Here is a 23,739-nt window from a genome sequence, read left to right on the forward strand (position 1 = left end):
TCTCTTTCTGTAGCTGTATAATTCCTTTGTGTTTGATTCAATGTTTTACTAAAAAATGCCAGCGGATGGTTATTTTGCATAAGAACCGCACCCACCGCATAGTCTGATGCATCTGCCGCAATTTCCAGGTTTTCGTCCCCCTCAGGGAATTTTAAAACAGGGGCATTAATAAGCGCTTCTTTTAATCTTTCAAAAGCTGTGTTAGCTTCAGCTGTCCACGTAAATTTACTCTTTTTTCTTTTGATTACTAAGAGTGGTTCAACAATATTAGCGAAATCTTTTATGAAAGATCGATAATAAGAACATAGTCCAAGGAAAGACGAAAGTTTCTTGGCGGTGTTGGGCGGTGGGAAATTCTTAATAGCTTTTATTTTTGAATCTTGCGTTTCTATACCCTTTTGCGAAATTTTATAACCGAGATATTTAAGTTCTTTAGTTGCGAACTTGCATTTTGAGGCGTTAATTGTAAGACCGGCCTCTTTTAATAATTTAAAAACTTGTTCGAGGTCATTAATGTGTTGTTCCAACGTACTACTCGTTATAATTATATCATCTAGATAAATTAAAGTTGATTTTCCTAGGACAGGCTTTAGAACAATGTCCATAGCTCTCTGGAATGTTGATGGGGCCCTACACAACCCAAAAGGCATACGTAAAAATGCATAAGTGCCCGATTTTGTTATAAACGCGGTTTTATGTATATCTTCGGGTCTCATAGCTATTTGATAGTAGCCAGACGTTAAGTCCAAAGTAGACATATATCTCGTCGATTTGATCTGTCTAATGATCTCGTCTATAACCGGCAAAGGGTAAACTGGAAATTTAGTTATGCTATTTAGTTTTCTATAATCGATAGCAAACCTCCAAGCCCTTTTATCCGATATTTCTTTTTCCTACATAGTACGACTGGACTCGCGTACTCACTATTTATGGGCGTTATTATTTTATTCTTTAACATCTCCTTAATATGTTCTTCGATGATTAAGTCTTTTTGTTTATCATAGCGATACGGTTTAGTCCTACAAGGTTTTTTGGCATTTAATTGAATCTTGTGAGTCACGATCTGACAGTTTCCCGGTTTTTCTGAAAACAAATGAGAAAAATTACTCACCACTTGCTGTATTGCTTTACTTTCCTGGTCATTCAGATGGCTAAGGTCCAATTCAGGTGTCTCCGCAGGTTCCACCACCCTCTGGTCCATCTCCAACACCACGGAACTATCTTGAAAATTTAATTTGGCCCTCGCGGCCCTTAAAAAGTCCATACCTAAAATAAGAGAGTGTTGGAGGTTTTTCACCACAAAAATTAATACTTTGAGATTTTCCTCTTTTATCTGTAAGTTTAATGATACTTTCCCGATGCAGTGACATGTTTTTCCTTGCGCCGCTATAATTTCCGTATTTCTGGTTTTAAAGAGTCGTATCCTATAAAAATTCTTTTTGAAGAACTTTTCACTCATGAAATTTCCTTCTGCTCCTGTATCGATGAGGGCTTCTACTGGTACATCGCCAACCAGGACTTGTATAATTGGTAGCTGTGAGTTTTTTACGATGACTGTATTTAAATGTCTATTTGAGGGTTTTTCTAAAACTTCCGGGGTCTGGACCCTCTCTTTCACAGGCCTCTCTAGTCGTTTAAAGCTTTCCTTTCAATCTGTGTCTTCTGGGTACGCGGATGCTTATTTTCAAATTTTCTTTTTGGGCCTTGACCTTCGAGTTTCGATGCGTTAGCTTGATAGTTCTTTCCCCCATATGAGCGATTTCCATTTCTGGTTTCCTCCTTCCTTCTGGTACTTTGAGAATATGTTTCCCCTCTCGCTCTTTCCGCTATTCTGCGATTTTGAAATTTCACCGCCAATTCGAAAAGTTCCTGCAATGTGGTTGGGTTTCTAATTTCAAAGTAGTCTTGAACAGCGGGTAACAATCTTGGTAATATTATTTCAATAATCTCCGCATCGGGTTTCTTGCCATACAGCATATCCGTTAGCTTGATTTTTCGTAAAATAAAGTCCGTCAGTTGTGCTGTATCCCGTTGATAGAAACTATATAGCTCGGCTTCCAGCCGTGCGCGATCTTTCACTATGGGGAAGGCCTTTACTAACGATTTTTTGAAATTTTCAAATGTATACGTCGGGCTTCCAAATTCACCTAGAAGAAATTTGCCTATATTTTTCCACCATAGCGCGGCCTGTCCTCTTAGTGCTGATGTGGCAATAGCAACTTTTTGTCTTTCAGGCACAGGATAGAGCTGAAAGTGGTTTTCTATACCTTCTAAAAATACGGACACCGAATTTTTTCCGTCGAAATAGACGTTTGGCTTGATTGATGCTCTCAAAGTCTGGACCAGGTATCCAAATCCTTCTAACTGCGTTGTCATTTCTTGGTGTTGTCCAGCGGCTTCCATCCAGTTTTCGGCCATTTCAGTTCGATAGGTGTTCGGGCGCCAATATAACGTTGCGCGCCTCTAACTAGCACGCAACCAAGAGGTGACTGTGAAAGCTTGTATAAACCACAGAGTCTTATAAAGGGTGTAAGTCCCTTTTTATTCAACGTAATAAATTACAATGGCGTCCTCTTGACGCTTACAGACTGTGCCCACTAGGCAGTCAAATAAAAATAAAAACCTGAAAAGAAAGTAAAGACAATATTCTAACTACGAGGCTCTCTAAAATAACTAACTCACCGCGTTTTACAATACGGCTGCTAATTCAACAGACTTGAAGCTCACTGGAACAATTGCAATTACTTCCCGCCAAGCACATAGGCCGCAACGCGGGGTTCTTCAATTCTCGATAACTACCTCCGCGCTCGCTAAGTAAGAATAACTTCCACACCGAACTCGTTTCCTTCTATTTAAATCATACTACTTCCGCTGATAATTTGAATCCTTGCGCGTTCTACTCAAATTTACATATTGTGGCATTGGCAGTTCCAGGGAAAAGTAAGGCTTGACAGGAAAGATAGTTTAAACTTAAAATAAATGTTAGTTAAAATAAATATAAACCCTACAATGTAGTTACACTGAGTTAACACTGAGTTATGATATCGGTGTTTGAAATGGTAATCAACAGTTACATTTAAAATGTGTCGTGAGTGTGAAAATGCAGAAATAAAAGAGCTTTGGCGAATTTAATAAACTTGGTTCAATGTGGTTGATGGAAAAATCCATGTGAATTAAATAGTGTAAGATATGAACCTCTTTCTCTCAATAGTTAATTATTCAATTGTAAGACAATTAAACTTTAAATATATATGCATATAGTACATGTAATGATTAATATTACATTGATTAATGTAAATAACTGATGATATGTGTATTAACATAGTGAATGTTCGCTTTTATGAAGTTCTAAGCATTACTTTAAATACCATTCATAAAACTTTTATCTCATATATACAAAGATGACAATATCTATTGAGTTTTCGCTTATTCTTTGGAATGTATGAAAGTTTAAATATTTTTTTTTAATTTAGTGTAGATTGGAGTAAAATATCTGTATCTTTCTTCATTTCAATCGGTAATATCTGTATGCTGGTAAAGGTACATATGTTCGTAAGAATTATACTGTGTCACATTTTTGACAATCTTCTTTCATTCATATTAGCTAATAAGAGAATTATTGAAGTTAGTAAAGTAATGAAAATCAACGTTATTGAAAGAAAACTCTAAAAGCATTTACATTTCCAGAAATATATCAAAGTTCCTTTTCTTAAAAACAGCAGGTGTATCGTAGTTTTTATTTCTACTTCATTAAAAGCTGAACTTGTAAAATAAAAATTTTCTATTAGTGTAAGGTAAACAAAAAGAAAATCAAGAGACAATCCGTATCATGAATGAAATTCAAGTCTTACATCGGATTAAAAAGAAATATTCTGAATCTAAATGTTTATGCCTATTTAGCACAAAATGCGTTTATTTGTGTTATAAATTTAACTAAAACCATTCTTATAACAGTATGTTGCCTTTAAACTGGGTAAAAGTGTTAAGTATATTTTCTGATGGTATTGATATACCTGTCAAAGAAGTTCTAGAAACCTCAAATGTCGAAAGAGCATATGATAAGAATCTCCTTTCCTATCGCTACGTCAGTTACAGGTTAAGGGGTGGCTTGAATGGATAAAGGAAATGTTTGTGCAAAAATATAGTAGTTCTATTTTGAAATGAGAAATAATTCGCTTTTTGTCAATTAAGGAAACTTGTGGTATTATTAAACAGAATGTCAGTGAAAGACATTGCGTTTGCATAGTGAATTATGAAGGTACTGAAATGTAGTAAAGAAGGTGAATGAAAGAATTAATTTGAACAAATAAGGTAAGGCTATCATTAAAAGAAAAAACTGTTTAAAAGATGTATGTTAGAATTAAAAGTTAGATGTTAAAATTTAAAAAGATGTAACAGAGTAAAACCAAAGACTACTGGTAATTCCTATCTGGAAAACAGTAATTTGAGTACGATATTGAAAAAGTTGGTTTTAAGAATTTCTTTATGCATGTGATGCAAAACAATTGCTAGTTTATCATGAGTGCTGACATAGATGCAATTAGTGCAGGAAAAATAGTAAAATTAGTATAGTTAGTGTCTCTAAAATATGAAAAAATAATAGTGTGAGCAGTGTAAATTCATTTGAAGTACTGAAATATGACATAGACTAAATATCAGAAAATGTAAGAAATATTTTGGTATGTGTGGATGAAACACTGAACGTGGTTGTAAAATTAGAAATGAAAATTATCAACACACTTAAAGGTAATCGGGATTTAAAACTAAATATGATGTTAGAAACTTTGAAGACCATAAAACTATATGAGAAAGAAATACATTTAGATATAAATGGTATTAAACTGTAAAGTTGTGAATGGAAATTTCTGAGTAAAACCTGTAGATGATCTATTATGATCGAGGAATAAAACAAGTATTATAAAAATTGTAAGGAAATATTTGAATATGGAGTAAATGAAAACAATCCATATCGTTAAAATGAATTAAAAGGGATAAAATGTTGGAATTACGAGTGATGAGACGGAAATAAAAACATTATAATAAATAAGTTAAACTAGAATTAAGAAATATAAACACAGAAGGGAAATCATGAACGTAAGAGAAGCAATTAACAGTTATAGACTTAAGTTTTTTAAAAAAAATATTCGGTAATGTAAGGAAGATATTGTTAAACATGTAAAAGAAATTAGAAATTCTGTAGAAAATTTAGTAAAAGAACTAAGATCACGAAAAATAAACGTTTCTTTTTAAATAGAATTTCAAACCACTAAGTTAAAGTGTGTATAGAATACTAGAATGGTTTAAAAAAAGTAAATGAAGTTAAAATTCAGAATATATTGAACATTATAACGTTAAAAAAGTGTGAAATTGCATCTAAAATTAAGTAATGTAACAAATAAACAGCATGTGCGGGAACGTTTGTGAAATATAATATATAAGTTAAAAATCAGGGTATGCTGAAATGGTATGAAAAAAAAACTAGTATGTGGAAATTAAATAAAATATTACAAATTAGAAACGTTAAGGATTAAAAAAATATGACAGTAAATAAATATGTTATTATGAACAGAAAACCTGAGAAATAAGTTAAAGTTTCATGGAAAACTAGAAAGAATAAAAGTATCAGAATAAAATTGAGTAATAAAAAAAAATTATCTTGTAATTTCATTTTCATGACATGATGAACTATCATTAAAGGAAATACTTTTTTTTTTATATTTGTTTCTTTTACATTGTTTTCAGAGTCGCGCATTGAATCATTTTAACACCAGACTTAAAAAATATATTTCTAAAACATATAATTCACTTTTTCGTCAAGAAAGGGCAGCATCGACATTTCATCAAAATTAAGATGCAGAAAATATTTCCCGTTGCCAATTTAAAAAAACTAACTTTAAATGAAAAGCAGGAGGTCTACAACTCAACCAGTAGTCTACCAACAACTCAACTCCACTCGTGACCCCGCCTCCTAGTGTGATGACGTTGCCTTTGGCCCCGCCCTCTGTGTGACGTCATTGACCACGCCCCCTGACCCTCCTGATGCAGAACTGTCATTTTCATGCTACTGTAATTAACCCTTCGTAAGTTTAAGGTTTCTGTTACTGAACTTACATGATTATTCGCATAGCTGTTCACTAAGTTCCTCCACACTTAGTTGTTAGATAAAAGGGAGCAACACCATACAGTTATCATCGGTTCTGCGTGGCATTCAGTCCATTACAAACACGTACGCACGCAACCACTGCAATGCTAATATTATTACATATTCATTCTGGGATGTAAATTTTTTTACTTCCTCGTAGGAAGTAAAAAAGAAATATTGTAATCGCGAAAAGTTTCAGGCAGCACATTTCAACGAAAATATCCACTTTGACCGCTATCGAATGTAATTTAACGATGTTTTTGCGTGATATCTGTACGTAAGGACAGAATAAAAGACAAAAAAATTATAAAACTGCTTTAAAATGAATTCTGAAGAGAATTTTTTGTGGTGTCTGTACGTACGTATGTACGCATTTCGCATAACTCAAAAACCAGTAGCCTCAGAACGTTGAAATTTTGTATATAGGACTGCTATAACATGTAGATGTGCACCTCGTATTTTGGTTGCAATCGGCCGCACCAAACGCATATAAATATTTATATATATATATATCCACTCTGTTACCCGGCTCAGTGATCTCAGTTTCTTTACTCTTATATGTTTGTAAATTGTATATTTTTTGCTTTAAAAATGATTGAATTATGTTGTTCTTATCTTCCGGTTAAGGTTTTCATGCCTTTAGTGAATCTGTATGCAATATTTTTAGAATTATCAACAATTTAAAAGTTGTTTAAGTGCCGCTAAGCCTAATAATTTTTCCATGGCGGCCATTGCTTGTTTACATTTCAAACAGCAGAATAGTAGATTTGTTGCCAATCTAGAAAAAGTAAGCTTCGCAATAAAAAAAATAACGCCTTCTTTTATTATTGCGAATTAAATCATGCTTAATCCATTCTGGAATTTATTTGAGCAAATAAGTGTTTAAGATTTACATCATAATTTCATGATTAAATTAATTCAATGAGAAATACTGAATCGTCTGTGAAAAACTGTATCTCTGTTGTTGTTCTTTGCTTAATTTCTTTTATACATCGTTTTAGATTTATTATAGTATTTGAATAGAACACGTGGCAACGATTAGATAATTCTTAAGACGATATAAATTTTGTGCATTATGAGTTATAATATGAACGAAATATAATACTGTTAAGTGAACCTAGCGCCAGAGTGTCGCTTTGGTAAACAAATACTAGAGTGAATTTTAAAGAATGCATTTATTCCATTGTGTTTTATGTGCTGTCGGCGAAGTAGATTTAATTCAATCCAATAAGTTTAAATGAAATGCAAGAAAAAATTAGTATAATTTAATATTCCGTACAAAGAAGTCATGTGGTGCACACATCAGAGTTTTTTACTTTCTTGTACGAAGTAAAGGAAGTGTTGTAATCACAAAATTTCCGGGTATCATATTTCAACGAAAATTTCCATTTTGAGCGCTATCGAATGCAATTTAACGATGTTTTGAGTGACATCTGTACGTAAGGACAGAATAAAGGACTCTTTTTCCTCAAACGAATTATAAAACTGATTTAAAATGTATTTACAAGAGATTTTTTCATGGCATCTGTACGTACGTATGTATCTCGCGTAACTAAAACATAAGTAGCCTCAGAATATTGAAATTTGGTATATAGGATTGCTATAACATGTAGTTGTGCACCTTCTATTTTGGTTGCAATCGGCACCACCAAACGTATAGAAATGTGTATATACACACTCTGTTACTCGGTTCGATGAGGTCAGTTTTTTTCTTTTATTCTTATATGTTGGTAAATTGTGCATTTTTTGCTTTAGAAATCATTGAATTATGTTTTTCTTATCTTCTGGTTAAGGTTTTTATTCCTTTAATTAATCTGCATGCAACAGTTGTATAATTATCAACAACTTTAAAGTTGTTCAAGTGAGGCTAAGCCTAATTTCTTTTTACCATAGCAGCCATATTTGTTTATATTTGAAAGTTAGCAAAATAGTGAATAGTGAAAATAGCAAAATAGTTTTCTGCACCTTCAGTGTCTCTTTGCCGAGTTGGACCAAAAGGAAACTTTTAGTTTTGTGCATCGAAAAATCTGCCTGCTGGCCGAATTGCTTGTTTTTGCGTAGAAGCTGTAATTTTAATTGTAAAAATTGTTTTTTAATTGTTTTACACGCTCGGCAGTCGTGTATGGCTTTGGATCTGTATCTTGGTAATCTCGGCACCGGGAGATAAAAACAGAAGCTTGGCGGTTCCAGAACACCGACGGAAGATCGTTTTATATGATTGGACCAAAGGCGATTGGCGCTAACCAGTATTGATACCCCACCTGACGGTTGCCCCAGCAGATGACGAAGTTCCTCTTGTGAGGAAAGAGGTTAAAAACTCTGTACTCTGGGAGGGCGTGGATTACGGAGGATTACTCTGGGAGGGCGTGGTTCCGCCCGCGTAATACCAACCCGGTCTCGAAGAATCTAAAAGGTGATCTTGTAAGGATCTTAAGTTTTACTAACGTTTATTTTTATTTTGAATCTTTACTAGCACTTCTTATTTTCTACTTCCGGCCAGAATTATAAGCGTTAAGGTTTTTATGCAAAGTTTGTCTGGCGAACGCCAAGTATTTAAGTTGTGGCTTTTTGCCAAACGAGAGAGAGGAAGCAGTTGAGTCAAAGCAGGCCGCTTACCTTAGAAGTTACGCAGTTGCTGTTTGCCTTCCAGGCCAGAGGTTTTAATCCTCTTGATAACTTTTAAACGTATTGTAGTGTTCTCAGTTATCTGTACTACATACGCCTTCCTGTTAATATAAGGCCAATCTTCCACGTTTATTATTCTAAAGTTAAATTAGAGTTTAGTTTTATTTTTATACTTTTACGTTAGACCCCGAGTAGCGGGTCGGTGTATTCCGAAGTACGGAAGTTATTGTATATAGAGAAAAATAAAGGGTTTTGTATACCCTTCGTCTGTATCCTGTCTACTTACCACAATTAGTGAACGTAGCTTTAGTAAGCTCTCTGTTCCGAGTCAGGTCCTTGTATGTTCCCGAAGAAGGTAAGAAGGAACAATTGAACCTGATAATCTAGCTAACTATCGAGAACTCTGGCCAACCGGTGGTTCACGGACCACTGGTGGCCCGCGAAAACGTTTTGATGGTCCGCAGAAAAATTGGGATATTATTTATATTTTTTATGAAGATTCAGTTTAAAAAATGACGAGTAACCAAAGTTATTATGGAATGTGGATTATACATTTTTAAAAATTTTAGCTTCTACTTTTAGCTAAATTCCTTCTGAATTTAGCGACCTTTTTAGCTACTTCTGCAGGTGTATCTAGCGACATTTGAAAGTGAGAGTTGGCCTCCATGGATGTGCTGCTGTTATCGATAATAGCGCGAACGTGATGATGATTCTCTTTCCTTTAGAATTACAAACATATGCTATTGTAGTCGTTAGTAATACAGTTTTTCTCCGTGTCAATAGGCGACTTGATGGATTTTGAGAACCCTATGCATTCTTATTTATAATTGCATCGCTGAAAGTTTCCGTTTTCGTTTTGTCTAACTGTTGATCGATGGCGACATTGCTGAGTAAGTGATGATTATTATGTTTACAATAATTAAGAAATGGCATGAAAACACTTTCAGTTTATTGATATCGCTTTGCGTTTGCCGGTTTGTTCTTGCTTTTCGTGATGTTCCTTTTCAGTGATATGTAAATGTAAAGTTTTCTGTATAAGAAGGTTTCCCCTCGGGGGTTGACACAGGAGAATTCCTGGGAAGTACTGGCTAGGATCAGTACTTAGACAGTCTCAACCACGAGGCTAGAAAAACAGACTTCAAAGGCTGTGCCTGAGTTTACTCGGGACGGTGTAGGCTCGGCAGGGACCGTACTGGTACTGTCTCGTCTGCCCCTGGGCCGTGGGGTCGCAACATGTTAGATAAATAAGTGCGGAGTGGCACTTAATTCCGATTGGCAATAGCCTTAGAACGAAAGTTATCCCCTCACATGAGTTGTACAAGAAGGTAAGGCTTTTGTACTTTTTATATAATTTTCCAATGTGAACGAAATATGTGTAGCAATGAGTTATTAATAGTGTTTTAATTGTTATTCATAATCAGGGGCGTAACCTGAATTTCCATAAAGGCATGCTGCTGAACACCAAGTGTTTCGAAAATTATATTAACAAATGAAAATTAGAATTACATGTATTGGAAAGTTGAATATTGCTTTTGCGTATTAACATGTTGTTTTTAAGTTCTGTTTTAAGTTTTTTTTTAATTTAAATATAAATATAATAATATGGTCCGCCAATTACAAAATTATATATGTAGTGGTCCGTGAAGTTCTAAGGGTTGACGACTGCTGATCTACAAAGTGTTGACAATACTGGCGGATAGTATTTCAGACGAGCAGTTAGATCTTCAGGCTCACAGAAGCTCAAAGGTCGTGTCGTGTAATGACTTTCAGGCTCATAGGTCGTGCAGTGGCAAAATAAGTTGGAGGACGTACAACAGAACGAAATTTTCCCCCAGATTCTCTACGAAACTCTCCCCAAATGGTGTGTAAATATGAGCTAGTTTTCTTTAGAACGTTCGTCACGAAAGTATGCCTTTCCTTAGACAGATCGCCTTTGTAGGGTGTGCCTTAATGCTATAGTGTAAAACTGGCGTCTCGCGAGCAGACCCGACGCAGTCTTATGCGACCAGCGAAAACATTTCAATTATGTATTTGTTGCATATATTGTGTTGCAAAGATTGCAGGATTTCAGCTGTTGGGGCACCCTAAAATACAGACTAACCAATTTAACACTCAAGCTACTTTTAAATGGAAATTTACAAATAGGATAAATTGTCTCAATTACTTTTACAAAATGGGGGTTTTTTGCACTATCAAATGATGCATTGGTTGCATAAATTCTGTTAAATTATTTTTTAGATTTTTAAGAAGATAATGTTTTTACAACATATTTACCTAGGAAATACATCATGCATATTGAATTACAGTACACGCCACTTATTTTGCGGTCAATGTTATCATTGGGATAAGAGTTTATATTATTTTAACTTGGATTAAAAAGAACATGAATAGCTCGCCAAAAAAATCTATAAACTGGAGCTAATTAATTTGAAATGTAGGGTTTATATTTATTTTAACTAACATTTATTTTAAGCTATCTTTCCTGTCAAGCCTTCACTTTCCCCTAGAATAGCCAATGCCAGAGTATGTAAATCGTAGTAGAACGCGCAGAGTATTCAAATTTTAGCAGAAGTAAATTGAGTTAAATAGAAGGGAAACGAGATTGCAAGTGTGCTTCTTGAATCGCGAGCGTGAAGGTTGCTAGGTAGAAATTTAAAAACCGCGCGTTTCGGCCTGTGTGCCTATTTCGGCAGTTCGTTGAATCTTTCAACTTCTTAATCAGAAAGTTTGCTGAATCTCAGCTGTATCTTAGAACGTGGTTAAGTTAGTTACGATTATAGAGCCCCGTAGATAGTGACTTCGTTATTTATTCATCCTGTCATTTATTTTTAGTTCTACTTTTCTATTTTATTTAACCGCCGGGTCGGCGTAGTTTGTGAGCGTCGAGTGAACGCAGCTGTATTTGGAAAGTGGAATAAAAAGGGATTTAAACCCTTCTTACGAGTTTGTATAATTTGCAGTTTATAGCTGTCACTACTAGTGTTGCTGACCAGTTGGGGCCACGCAGTTGAAAATTAATAAGAAAAGAACCCGCATGACCGATGAGTATCTACAATCTGTGATGAAGATAATCCGTGATAAGTCATAAAATAACTAATTGAGAAATGGCGAAAGAATCTTGTAACACTACCCGACAGTGAAAGTAGTGAAAAGGAAGAAGAAGATGAAGTGTCTTTGAATTACAAGGTGTTAAAAGAATTGTTTTTCGGTGCCTAAAACTGAAAGTTTACTTTTGTTAACACTCGGCAAAGAGACACTGAAGGAGCAGAAACTGACTTAATTCACTATTCTGCTAAGACTCAAATGTACACAAACACGGCTGCTGTATTAGGCTTAGTTGCGCTTAAACAACTTTCCAATTGCTCATAATTCTATAACTACTGCATGCAGATAAACTAAAAGCATAAAAACATTAACCGATTGATAAACAACATAATTCAATCATTTTTAAAGCAGAAAACTGAACTCACGAAGCCGATTGGCAGATATATATTTATTTATATACGTTTAGTGCAGCCAATTGCAACCGAAAAGAGAGGTGCATAACTACATGTTATAGCAGTCCTTTATACGAAATTTCAACGTTCTCAGGCTATTCGTTTTTGAGTTATGCGAGATATAAACATACATACGTCACGAAAAAAATCTCATCTAAACCCATTTAAAATCTTTTTCGGCAATTTGTTTTGGGAAAAACAGTCCTTTATTGTCTCATTACGTACAGATGTCACGCAAAAACATCGTTAAATTGCATTCGATAGTGGTCAAAATGCATATTTTCGTTGAAGTATGATACCCGGAAATTTTCTCTATTACAATATTTCTATTACTTCGTACAAGGAAGTAAAAAGACAAGTATTATCTGATTTTGCATTGGAGATTGAACCAAATTAAGACAGAAGAGTGCACTTTATGAGAGACATCGAACTCAGCTCTTTTATCGTGAAACCTTTAAAAAGAGCTGCATCCGTTATTGTCCTAAGCCAGGGGTCTCCAAACTACGACCCGAGAGCCAAATGTGGCCCTCGAGCACAAATGATCCAGCCCGCCAGGGGGTTATTTAAAACAATTTTACAAAATTTAAAGTGACATAACATACACATTAACTATTTTATATAACAGTTAATCTAGAAATGCGTTGCCTATCATGCGCGTTCTTTATAAAACATGTTATAAACATTATGCATCCGTTTATAAATTAACAATGAGTGAAATACTGTAACACTCTATATACAAAATCTCATGTAGACACACATGACTTCTCATATATCCTTTAAATTATACACATTTTTTACCGCACTTCATTTAAACATATTTCCTCGAATTTCATTAGAGATAAAGTTAGTTTTCATTCAATCAATTCAGTTCCCACTTCGCGACGAGGCAAAAACGCATAAAAACTCAAATTATCCTCAAACAAGTGTTTAAAATGTAAACAAATAAAGACTTGGTAACACCTAAACAACTTTTAAATTATTGATACTTCTACAGCTATTGCATGCAGATTAACTAAAGTCATAAAAACCTTAACGGGAATATCAGAACAACATAACTGAGTCACTTCGAAAGCAAAAATCGCACAATTTATAAACATATAAGAATAAAAAATTTTAAAAAAATGAGCTCGCAGAGTCGGTTAACAGAGTGGGTAGATCTATATATATATAGACTTCTGGATGCAGCCGATTGCAACCAAAAAGGAAGGTGCAGAACTACACGTTATAGCAGTCCCATATACAAAATTTCACCATTTTGAGGCTACTCGTTTTTGAATTTAGATACATGCTTACGTGCGTACAGACGTCAGGAAAAAAATCTCTCCTGAATCCATTTTAAATCTATTTGGGGGAAAAGATTCCTTTAATCTGTCCGTACGTATAGATAAATCGTTCAAATGGATTCGAGAGCGGTCAAAATGTATATTTTCGTTGAAATATGATATCCGAAAATTTTCGTAATTGCAATACTTCTCTTAACTTCGCACGAGGAAGTAAAAAATTCTCATTCTACTTAATAGATAGGATTTAATAAAGGTTTTGTGTGTTACCTTTGTTACTTTCATAGTAGTATTCTAAGTCGGTTCATAGAAATTTTAAATAGTGATTTTATTTAAATCTTAATTTTGTTCTATAACGGATTATAATTAATTTTAATTTTGGAGATGTTTTTTTCACACAAAACTTGCTCGAAATATAAAATACTTATATGAACGAAAGTTTGCTCCTGATCAAAATGTAAACAAAATGCGCTGATAAATCGATTGAAAAGTAAAGTATACATAATCAGGGTACTATTCGGTTTCGAGGGCCGTAAAAAAATTGCAGCGAAAATGTACGCGCAAAAGCGCCAATTCTAGCAAACGCGCCCATTTAACAGTGCGCCAAATCTAGCGTACGCGCTGATTTCAGATTGCTTAAGTTTATATAGTTTTATATTTCTTAAGACGCCATTGAAATACCAGTTTAATTTTCAAATCCTTTTTTGATTGTAAATCCTTTTTTGATATCCTATAGATTTAACAATTTGGGAATTGCCCATGACGAAAACTCGGCAATAGAATTTTGGATAAAGTTCAGAATCATCCACTGCTTGACGCGTTTTTAGTGAAATAGCGATGCAGGCATCCATTCAGTTATGTTTAGCAATTTTTATACAAATTATAATAATGATCTGAAATAGTTATTGACTCTTATGCTTCCATTCAGTCATGTTTAGCCTTTTTCATATAAATTATAATAATAAAAAAGTATTATATGAAATTAACCTTTCATCTAAATTAAAACATCAATCTTAAATAGTTATTTACTATTATACTTCCTTTCTTGCCGCAATTATTTTTGGCAGCATTGGCATCAACAATAGTTTGGCGATTTTTTACGGCCCTCGAAACCGAATAGTACCCAAATCAGTAAGACATCAGTAACATTCTGGAACAAAAATATGTTTTTTCAAATGTTTAAGAAATTTATGTTAGGTGAAAATGTAAAAAACAAGATTCTTCGTTAGATCATAGGGACAGATCCAATCACAAAAATCTCACTTCTTTTGTTTAAAAACTTGTATGCTGTTCATCATAGTTGCATAGAATTTTCGTGGTATGATGTTCATCATAGTTGCATAGAATTTTCATGGTACTTGATCTTGGCTCTCGAAGCTTTGTGAAAGAGCCAATATGGACCGCGGGCTGAAAAGTTTGGAGGCCCCTGTCCTAAGCAAAATTTACCAGCTTTTTTAAAAAGTAATTGTATCGCGTACTTTTTAAGCAGCGACAAAAATTCTTTCAATTAACATTGCTCCTTTTTTAATTACAACAATTTTTAGGCTTGTTAGTTAGTCCAAAGAGGCTTTGTCCCTGAAGGACTATTGCTTTCGTTTTGGCATTTTGCGTTGAAATCCTTAAAAGGCCGTATCACTTATCAAACTGTTGCGACCAAATATTATCGCCCTGTATTATATTTGAAGAAATTAAATAATGAAGAATCTGCATGAATGTATGCATGTTTCTCGCATTGTGAGAAAACAGCGGTACTTAGAGCCATCGAAATTTGAGTAACGTAATCTTGCATAGAATATGGGCATGTAGAGAATAAGCCCAAATTTGAATTTGAAATTTGTTTTATTAGCGATTTCATATTTTGTAAAACTTCAACGAATTTTTGATTAACAAACTCAACGATTTCAAAGCGAGCAATGGCAACACCGGACGGATATCATACATGCTTTCTTCGTCTAAATTATATATAACACATGTTTTTTTTTTTTTTTTTTTCCCCATAGAAAATTAAATTTGCAGAAAGCGACTGTGCGGTAGGTGCAATATATTAACCGTGATGTAGTAGAGTCATTAGGTTTTTTTTTTTTTTTTTTTTTGAAGGAGTCATGAAAAATGAGCAATGCCCCTGCTGGAACTAGAAACACGGACCTCTCGAATACGCGCCGAGCCTGCTGACCACTACACCACGAAGGCGGGAGAAATACCTGATATACCCTCCCTTTAAAGGACGACTGGGGATTAGGGGACCCAGTTGCCAAATCCTGGTGGTGAAGAATCATCATCCATCACCTTTTTTAGTTCGGATGCCACTGTAGTGTTCCTCCTTTTTTTATCACTAAATGTAGAGGAACCTAGTGTATTACTAAACGAATAATCGCTTAAGTCCAGAAACAGAAACGTAAACTCAAGAAGGGTTGATTACCTTTTATTGCTCAAACTAAAGGTGGGAAGACAGTCCCTTTCTCAGGACGTACAACAAAGCCTCTATTGGGCTTAAACTGAAAAATATAAGAAATAAGAACTTAAATAATGACTAACTAAAGAGATTTAGCAGAAGCTAACACAATTTCCAACTAGTTGGCCCTTAATATTAAGGTTTGAAGCTTATTGAAGCTTCAAACCTTAATATTGATAGCCGTATTATGTGCCCTTGATAGCCCTATTGAAGCTATCAAGGGCACATAATATGGTCGAGCGTAGTAACAGCTTTAGAGAGACGTGGCCAAAAGGCAAACGCGCGCTATTCAGAAACTCTTGGCCCACCAGCGGTCGAGCGGTAAAGTCGCTGAACACTGGTAGTTCGGTCCGAGGTTCGAATCCCGCGAGCGGGCTGGCTGCATGGGCGTTTTCGTGGTTTTCCCCATGTGTAACGTGTATACGAGCCAGTTTCCCTTAGGCAGATAGCCCTAGTGTGCTTTGCCATAAGTAAATACACCAACACACCAGAAATTCTTGATTCTCTTTCTTGAAGGCCAGGGGAACTACTTCTCATTTTCATTAAACGCAATTCTAAAAACTCATCCTGGTAAAGAATTTGGAAACTAAATTAAGACAAATAGGAAAGAAGCTTAAAAATAACTGTTGTAAACTTTACAGTGTAACCTCAGTTTTCGGCAGGGTTTTACTGTATTTCCTTGTAAATATAGGCTCTCTAAAGGATTTCTTTTTTCCCCCTATGTCCTTCGTACTTATTGTCTTTTTGCATTCCTATTTTTTTATTCCACCACGAACTGTGTTACGGAAATTGTTACTTTTACCATTTTCTAGCACCTCTTAAAATGAATATTATCCATTCCGCCACATATTACATGTTCATAAGAGTATTATTGCTTTCTTGAATTCTACAGAAAAGATATGCCGCCGCTTTGAGAAAGATGTTGCAGAAAAAGAAATTCAGAAACCCGACGAACAGAAAGAGAAATGTGTTGAAGAAGAAGAACAAGAAGCGGACAAAGATGCAGCGGTGATTTTTACTTCCTTGTACGAAGTAAAAACGAAGTATTGTAATCGCGAAAAATTTCAGGCAGCATATTTCAACGAAAATAGCCATTTTGACCGCCATCGAATGCAATTGAACGATGTTTTTGCGTGATATCTGTACGTAAGGACAGAATAAAATACTCTTTTCCTTCAAAAAAATTATAAAACTGCTTTAAAATGAATTCTGAAGAGAATTTTTCGTGGCGTCTGTACGAACGTACGTACGTATCTCGCATAACTCGAAAACGAGTAGCCTCAGAACGTTGAAATTTTGTATATAGGACTGCTATAACATGTAGATGTGCACCTCGTATTTTGGTTGCAATCGGCCGCACCAAACGTATATAAATATATTTATATATATATCCACTCTATTACCCGGCTCAGTGATCTCAGTTTCTTTACTCTTATATGTTTGTAAATTGTACATTTTTTTCTTTAAAAATGATTGAATTATGTTGTTTTTATCTTCCGGTTAAGGATTTTATGCCTTTAATAAATCTGTGTGCAATATTTTTAGAATTATCAGCAATTTTAAAGTTGTTTAATTGCCGCTAAGCCTGTATTTTATGGCGGCCATTGATGTTTACATTTGAAACAGGAGACTAGTGGATTCGTTGCCAATCTAGAGAAACTTAGCTTCGCAACAACAAAGATAACGCATTCATTTATTATTGACAATTAAATCATGCTTAATTCTTTCTGGAATTTTTTCGAGGAAATAAGCGTTTGAGATTTACTTCGTAATTTTTAATATAGATATTTTGAGTTTTTATGTATTTTTGCCTTCTCGCGAAGTGAGAGCTGAATTAATTAAATGAGAAATACTCAATCGTCTGTGAAAAACTGTTTCTGTTTTGTTTTGTTTGCTTAATTTCTTTTATACATAGTTCTAGCTTTATTATAGTATTTGAATAGAACATGTGGCAACGATTAGATAATTCTTTAAATGATATACATTTTGTGCATTCTGAGTTATAATATGAATGAAATATAATACTGTTAAGTAAACCTAGCGCCAGAGTGTCGCTATGGTAAACAAAGTGAATTTTAAAGAATGCATTTATTCTGTTGTGGTTTATGCGCTGGCGGCGAAGTAGGTTTAATTCAATCTAATAAGTTTAAATAAAATGCAAGAAAAAATGCGTATAATTTAATATTCCGTACAAGGAAGTCATGTGGTGTACACATCAGATTTTTTCTTTAAGGAATGAAGTGACATATAAGAGTTCGGCGAGTGTTTCAGGTAAGTTATCTTTTACTAAGATTTAAAAAGAAATGCATCTTGGTCTCAAAATGGTCCTCTGCGGGACTCATGCAGCAGCTTAAAGCAATTTTATGGAACCCACGAAGACGTTTCAGTTATACATTTTAATTGCACGTTATACATTTTATTGTCGTGCTTGATGTGTTGATATATATATATTTTTAATTTAGTATAAATGTGCTTAATACTTAAATTAATTCATTCAAAAATATGTGTTATGGACCCTACGTGATTTCCTTCTCTGGCCTATTAAATTATACACATTTTTTTCCTCCATTTCATTTAAACTTATTTCCACGAATTTCATTAGATAAATTTCTCATTCAAACAGTTTATTTCTAAATCGGTGGCAAAGCAAAAACACATAAAAACTCAAATATCGTCATTAAAAATTGTAAAATATCAAAAAAAAATTTTTTTTTTAAACAATTTTTACAATTAAAATTAGAGTTTCTACCCAAAAACAAACATTCGGAAAGCGGGCGTGAAGACGAAATTTTCTGTGCACAAAATTGAAAGTTAACTTTGGTCCCAGTGCGCGAAGCATGTTCCTTTAAAACGTACTCGCTGTACCCCCTGCTGAGAAAACGCTGAATCACTATTGGCTGATCGGCTTGCTACGTAAAAACGTCACTTTTTTGGTCACGTGACAAGCCGATTGCGTGGAAATTCTAAAGAAGTGTTATGAAACCGGCGTAAAATGCATGGAGGTAGGAAATAAAAGTTATTTCCTAAGCACGTACCAATCTATATAAATTTAGATTACACACAGAGCTTAAATTAAACTCGTTTTTTTGTGCCCGTTATTTCTATCGGAGTTTAAATGAACTGTGATGTTTTTCACGAAAGATCTGAATAAAAAATACAGTTCGTAAAATTTTCGTTATAAGCACAATTTTTTCAAATTCTATTTGATAATTTTCATTAAAATTATACAATATATATCTAATTTTTTTGTCATTATAATTATAATTACCGTATTTCCTCGTGTATTCCCTCCTGCAGCTTTTTAGCGCCAGGTTCTGACTAAGATAAACCCTCACAAACTACCAGCGAAGATCACGCCAAACATTTCTCTTCCATCGGTTGAACTTTATGTTAAGGTAATTCGAGACCCAATCTATCACGGCGAAGCATACACGAAATGATATTCAGTCCAAGGTTTTGCCGAGTCACTGCGGTTCACTTTCTCTAATTATTTATAGGATGATTCGAAGCCAAAGGAGTAACAATGACGAGTGAGACTTAAGTTAACAAGAAATAGAAATAAGGATAGATATTCTAATGTTAATATTACCATGTATTCTAAAGAATTACTATGGAATGTAGATTTCTTTTAAAGAAATAATATTGTGATAGTTGACCTGTAATTTGTATGTGACTGTTTTTCATTTGTTATGTTCTTACTGCTACTATGTTCTTCAAAAATTAAATTATTCGCACAATTTTCCTCTCTCGATTTGCGGTCAATAAAATTAGGGGGGAAAAAAAACTGAAACCTCTTAGATTTTCATTACGCTTAAAAGAACAAGAACTTTTTTAACGTTTTGTGTATTAAATTTATATATTAAACATCATGTTCTTTACACTTAAACCATAAAATGAAATTCAACAGCAGTATCGCAGAATAATTTTAAAATGAGCATATCTTTAGAATTTCCGATACACAGTCTCGCGCGCTAGAGACAATTTTTTTTCCCGTACAGTGTTGCCACTGAGCGCTTTGAAATCTTTGAGTTTTTTAATGGAAAACTCATAAATGCTTTACAAAATATGAAATAGATAATAAAACAAATTCCAAATTTGGGCTTCCAAATGCCCCCTGTACGTTATTCAAAATTTGATGGCTCTAGGTACCGTTGCTTTATCACAATGCGATAAGCATACATACATGCATGCAGATTCTTCATTAATTTCTTTAAATATAACACAGAGCTCTAATATTTGGTGGTAACAATTTCAACATATAAGCACTTTTCACAGTCGTTACTTGTGAAATATCTGCAAGCGTTAGCTCATTTTTAACTGTATCTAATATTTCTGCAAATTATTTAATCTAATCTTCATACTCACAAGACGTTCTTTACATAAGCGTTTATAGGGAATTCACCGATTTTATCTTTACGTTCTTCAGAAAGTTTATTATGACGTGCTTGAATTTGTTTCAGAAAACGCCTGGCAGATATCGTCTGTCATCTTCTTCTATATAAAGAAAGATCCGTGTTTGATCGTTCTCGAAACCAGCAAACTTATCTACGCCAAGCTAAATGAAAACTTGCTTCTTTACCTGATTTCAAAATCAAAACCAAACAATTAGTCAACTTAATCTTTTAACTGCTGACATTTTTCAGACACTTAGCAAATTTTTAAATCTATTTTAATCTTATTTGGAGAATTTACTTCGGTTTGAAAAATTCATTCTATAACATTTTGATAACATTAACCGCACTTTTTATCCAAATAAACGATGCATTTTCTATATTTTCGTATACAAACAGGCGGAACTTCGGCAATTTTATAGCATTGTCCGAATGATAACATTAAAATTAAATAAAATTAATTTATCAAGAAAATTTAACATTAATTTTGAATGCTGCATCTCAGCTTATCAAATTTATTATTAAATTCTTATCACTTTTTTATTATTTTTATTGCTTATTTATTTATCATGTATTTTTATATTTTCTTTAATTTAGTTAACTTAAATTATTGTGTGCTTAAATTTTAATTTTATAAATTAAGCCTCATTATATATTAATGAGATACAGCTAAGAAAATTACAGTATGATTGCATATTAAATGTAAAATATCCACATGCACACTTACCTTTGTTTACAAAACTTACGATGAAATCTGAATCTTTCAAGGCCCCATGGCTTCGATTTCTAGTAGCAGCAGCCAAATTCTCGTGCAAAACAGCATTATCTTTCTGCAGAGTTTTATAAACATCCAATAGGTATTTGGGGGCAGAGCTGTAAATATCATGATTTCGGGGTTTCGGCCTATGTTCGAGGCCCAACAAGTGAAGTATTTCTTCCTCGAGTTCTTGTTTAGTTTCCTCTTTTAAGGGTTCATATAAAATACTTTGCTCGCGTCCATTATCTGCATAGAAGCCCCCAGATAACGCCCATGTTACACTACAAAGCCAAACAGAAATGGATAATATGAACCAAAAAATTGCTAAATGACGATTCGTTTCCATATTATTACAGTAAAAATACCAACAGACGCTGTAGGTTCTGAAAATCCGTCCTACTGCTGTAAACGTTCATCTGCTACAAGCTTAGCCTGAGGCTATACACAATTTGTGTTTGTGAAACGCGCGAAAAACATCGACAATAGAATTCTTGAAGGATGTGCTGCCATCTGACGGCAGTTATAAAAGATAAAAACTATTCAATACGTAATGTAGTAAATTGTTGTGAAATATATTTTAGGATATTTCTTTAAATAGAATTAATAGGTAAAAAGATCATAGTTCGAAAAAAAATCTTCTCAGACAGTAGTTAGAAATAATATTCATAGCATTTAATGGCTGATATACTTAAAAACAATATTTAAACGGGAAAGTTTAATTTCTAAATTTAAAAGTGCTGGAACCTTAGGATAGGCCCTGAAGAGGTATAAACAAAAATAGATAAATAAAACAATAATAAAAAAAGTCTGAAAGCTTTCAGATTTCATATTACGCCCAAAAGAGCATTTTTTTCAACGTTTTGTGTGTTACCTTTATTTATTAAATATCACTTTCTTCACTCTTCACACTTAAAACACAAAAAATTCAATTCAACAGCAATATCTCAAAATATTTAAAAACAGTATATCTTTAGGATTTCCAATACACAGTCTTGCGCGCTAGATATAAAAGTTTTTTTTTTTTTTTTTTTTTTTTTTTCGTACAGTGTTGCCACTGCTCTCTTTGAAATCGTTGAGTGAAAAATTCGTTAAAATTTTACACAATTTTCAATATATAATAAAACAAATTTGAAATTCAAAATCTGGGCTTCCAAGTGTCCATGTTCGGTTAGAGGACTACGTTATTCAAAACTGGATGCTCTAGGTATCGGTGTTTCTTCATAATGCGAGAAACATTCATGCATTCATGCAGATTCTTCATTATGTACTTTCCTTAAATATAATACATGGCGATAATAATATTTGGTGTCAACAGTTTGAAAAGTGAATCGACACAAAATGGCGTTTCGAAATTAATAGCCCCTCTGGGCTAATAAAAGAATATTTAATTACTTGATTAAATAAAAATTACTAAAGTAAATGAAATGCAAAGATGTAAATGGAAATATTACAAAAATAAGCTCAGTCTGTAATAAATAAGAGCATAATAAATTTAAATATAATAAAAATTAAAGAAGTAATGAAACAAATGAAAGGTGAGTTATATCGTGAGAATATAGCCTTGTTTTTTATGGAGAGCTTGCTGAGGCGAACAAGAAGAGGGAAAATATTGCAAATAGTGTAATTAAAATTATCATAAACCTTCTTGAAATGATTTTTGAAGGTGAGCTTGCTGTCGAAATTTACTTCCTTCCTCCGGGGAGGAGGGGGGTGATTCAGGAGAATTCCTGGGAAGTACTGGTTAGGATCTGTACTTAGGCAGTTTCAACCACGGGAGGGATATAGAACCTCCTTTCATTCGGTGCATGGTTCAGGCTTGCCAGGGACCGTACTGGTACTCTCTTGTTTCCCTCTTGTCTATGGGGTTGCAACATAGATAAATTTTGTGGCCATCTTTGGGGGTTTGGTTCCATTTGGTCCTTTCGACGGGGACTGACAAGGTACGGAATACCCTCTGAATTATTCGATGCTTCCGGAGTGGTGCCCGGGGCAAAGATTGTCTAAGCTTTCAGTCCGATCTCATGCTTTGTATAAAGCCGAGTGGGGGGGACCCGTTTGGATGGTCCCCGGAGTTCGGACGTTCAACCTAAAAAGCATGTACCAGGGTAAGTGCTCGTTCTCTGAAGTTCTGTTGAGATTTACTCCAAGACAGGTAGTGTTGGTAGTCCATTTTGTTGGCTTGTGAAAGAGGTGGAAGGCATCAAGATTTCTATTGGAATTTCCTCTTCGGAAGAAAATTGCGGCAGATTTTCGTGTGTTGACAGCAATGCGCCATTTGGTATACCAGTCTTCAAGATTAATAAGGTAGTTTTGAAATAGAGTTCTAACGTATTTGAAGTTGACTTCAGTCATGAGGGCAGTATCATTCGAAAAAAGAGTGAGCTGAATCCTGTGATCGTGAGGGGTATCATAAGTGTAGAGATTGAAAAGGATGGGCCCAAGCACACTTCTCTGAGGGAATACCGGCTTGAATGCGAAGACTAAAAAAGAAGATACTCTCCGCTCGTACCTTGAATCTCCAGTCGTTGAGGAAGGAGGCTATGAGGTGGATGACAAAGTCCGTGAGATTAAGCTGGATGAGTTTATAAAGGAATC

At 34.3% G+C, this 23,739-nt stretch overlaps 1 protein-coding gene across 1 annotated transcript in view; it reads right to left on the reverse strand.

The window, feature by feature from the left end:
- Positions 1 to 21,570, reverse strand: part of LOC118204475 (protein 60A-like) — a 72,421-nt gene extending 50,851 nt beyond the window's left edge. The window contains exon 1 of the mRNA XM_085824678.1: positions 21,115 to 21,570. Within this exon, the coding sequence (XP_085680804.1) occupies positions 21,115 to 21,490 (376 nt within the window). The 5' untranslated portion in view covers positions 21,491 to 21,570. The remainder of the gene's footprint in view (positions 1 to 21,114) is intronic.
- Between the last annotated feature and the right edge of the window lie 2,169 nt (positions 21,571 to 23,739).

The sequence above is a fragment of the Stegodyphus dumicola genome, chromosome 10 (assembly GCF_044657685.1).
Source record: "Stegodyphus dumicola isolate Sdum_Otavi_A_Nest chromosome 10, ASM4465768v1".
NCBI lineage: Eukaryota > Metazoa > Arthropoda > Arachnida > Araneae > Eresidae > Stegodyphus > Stegodyphus dumicola.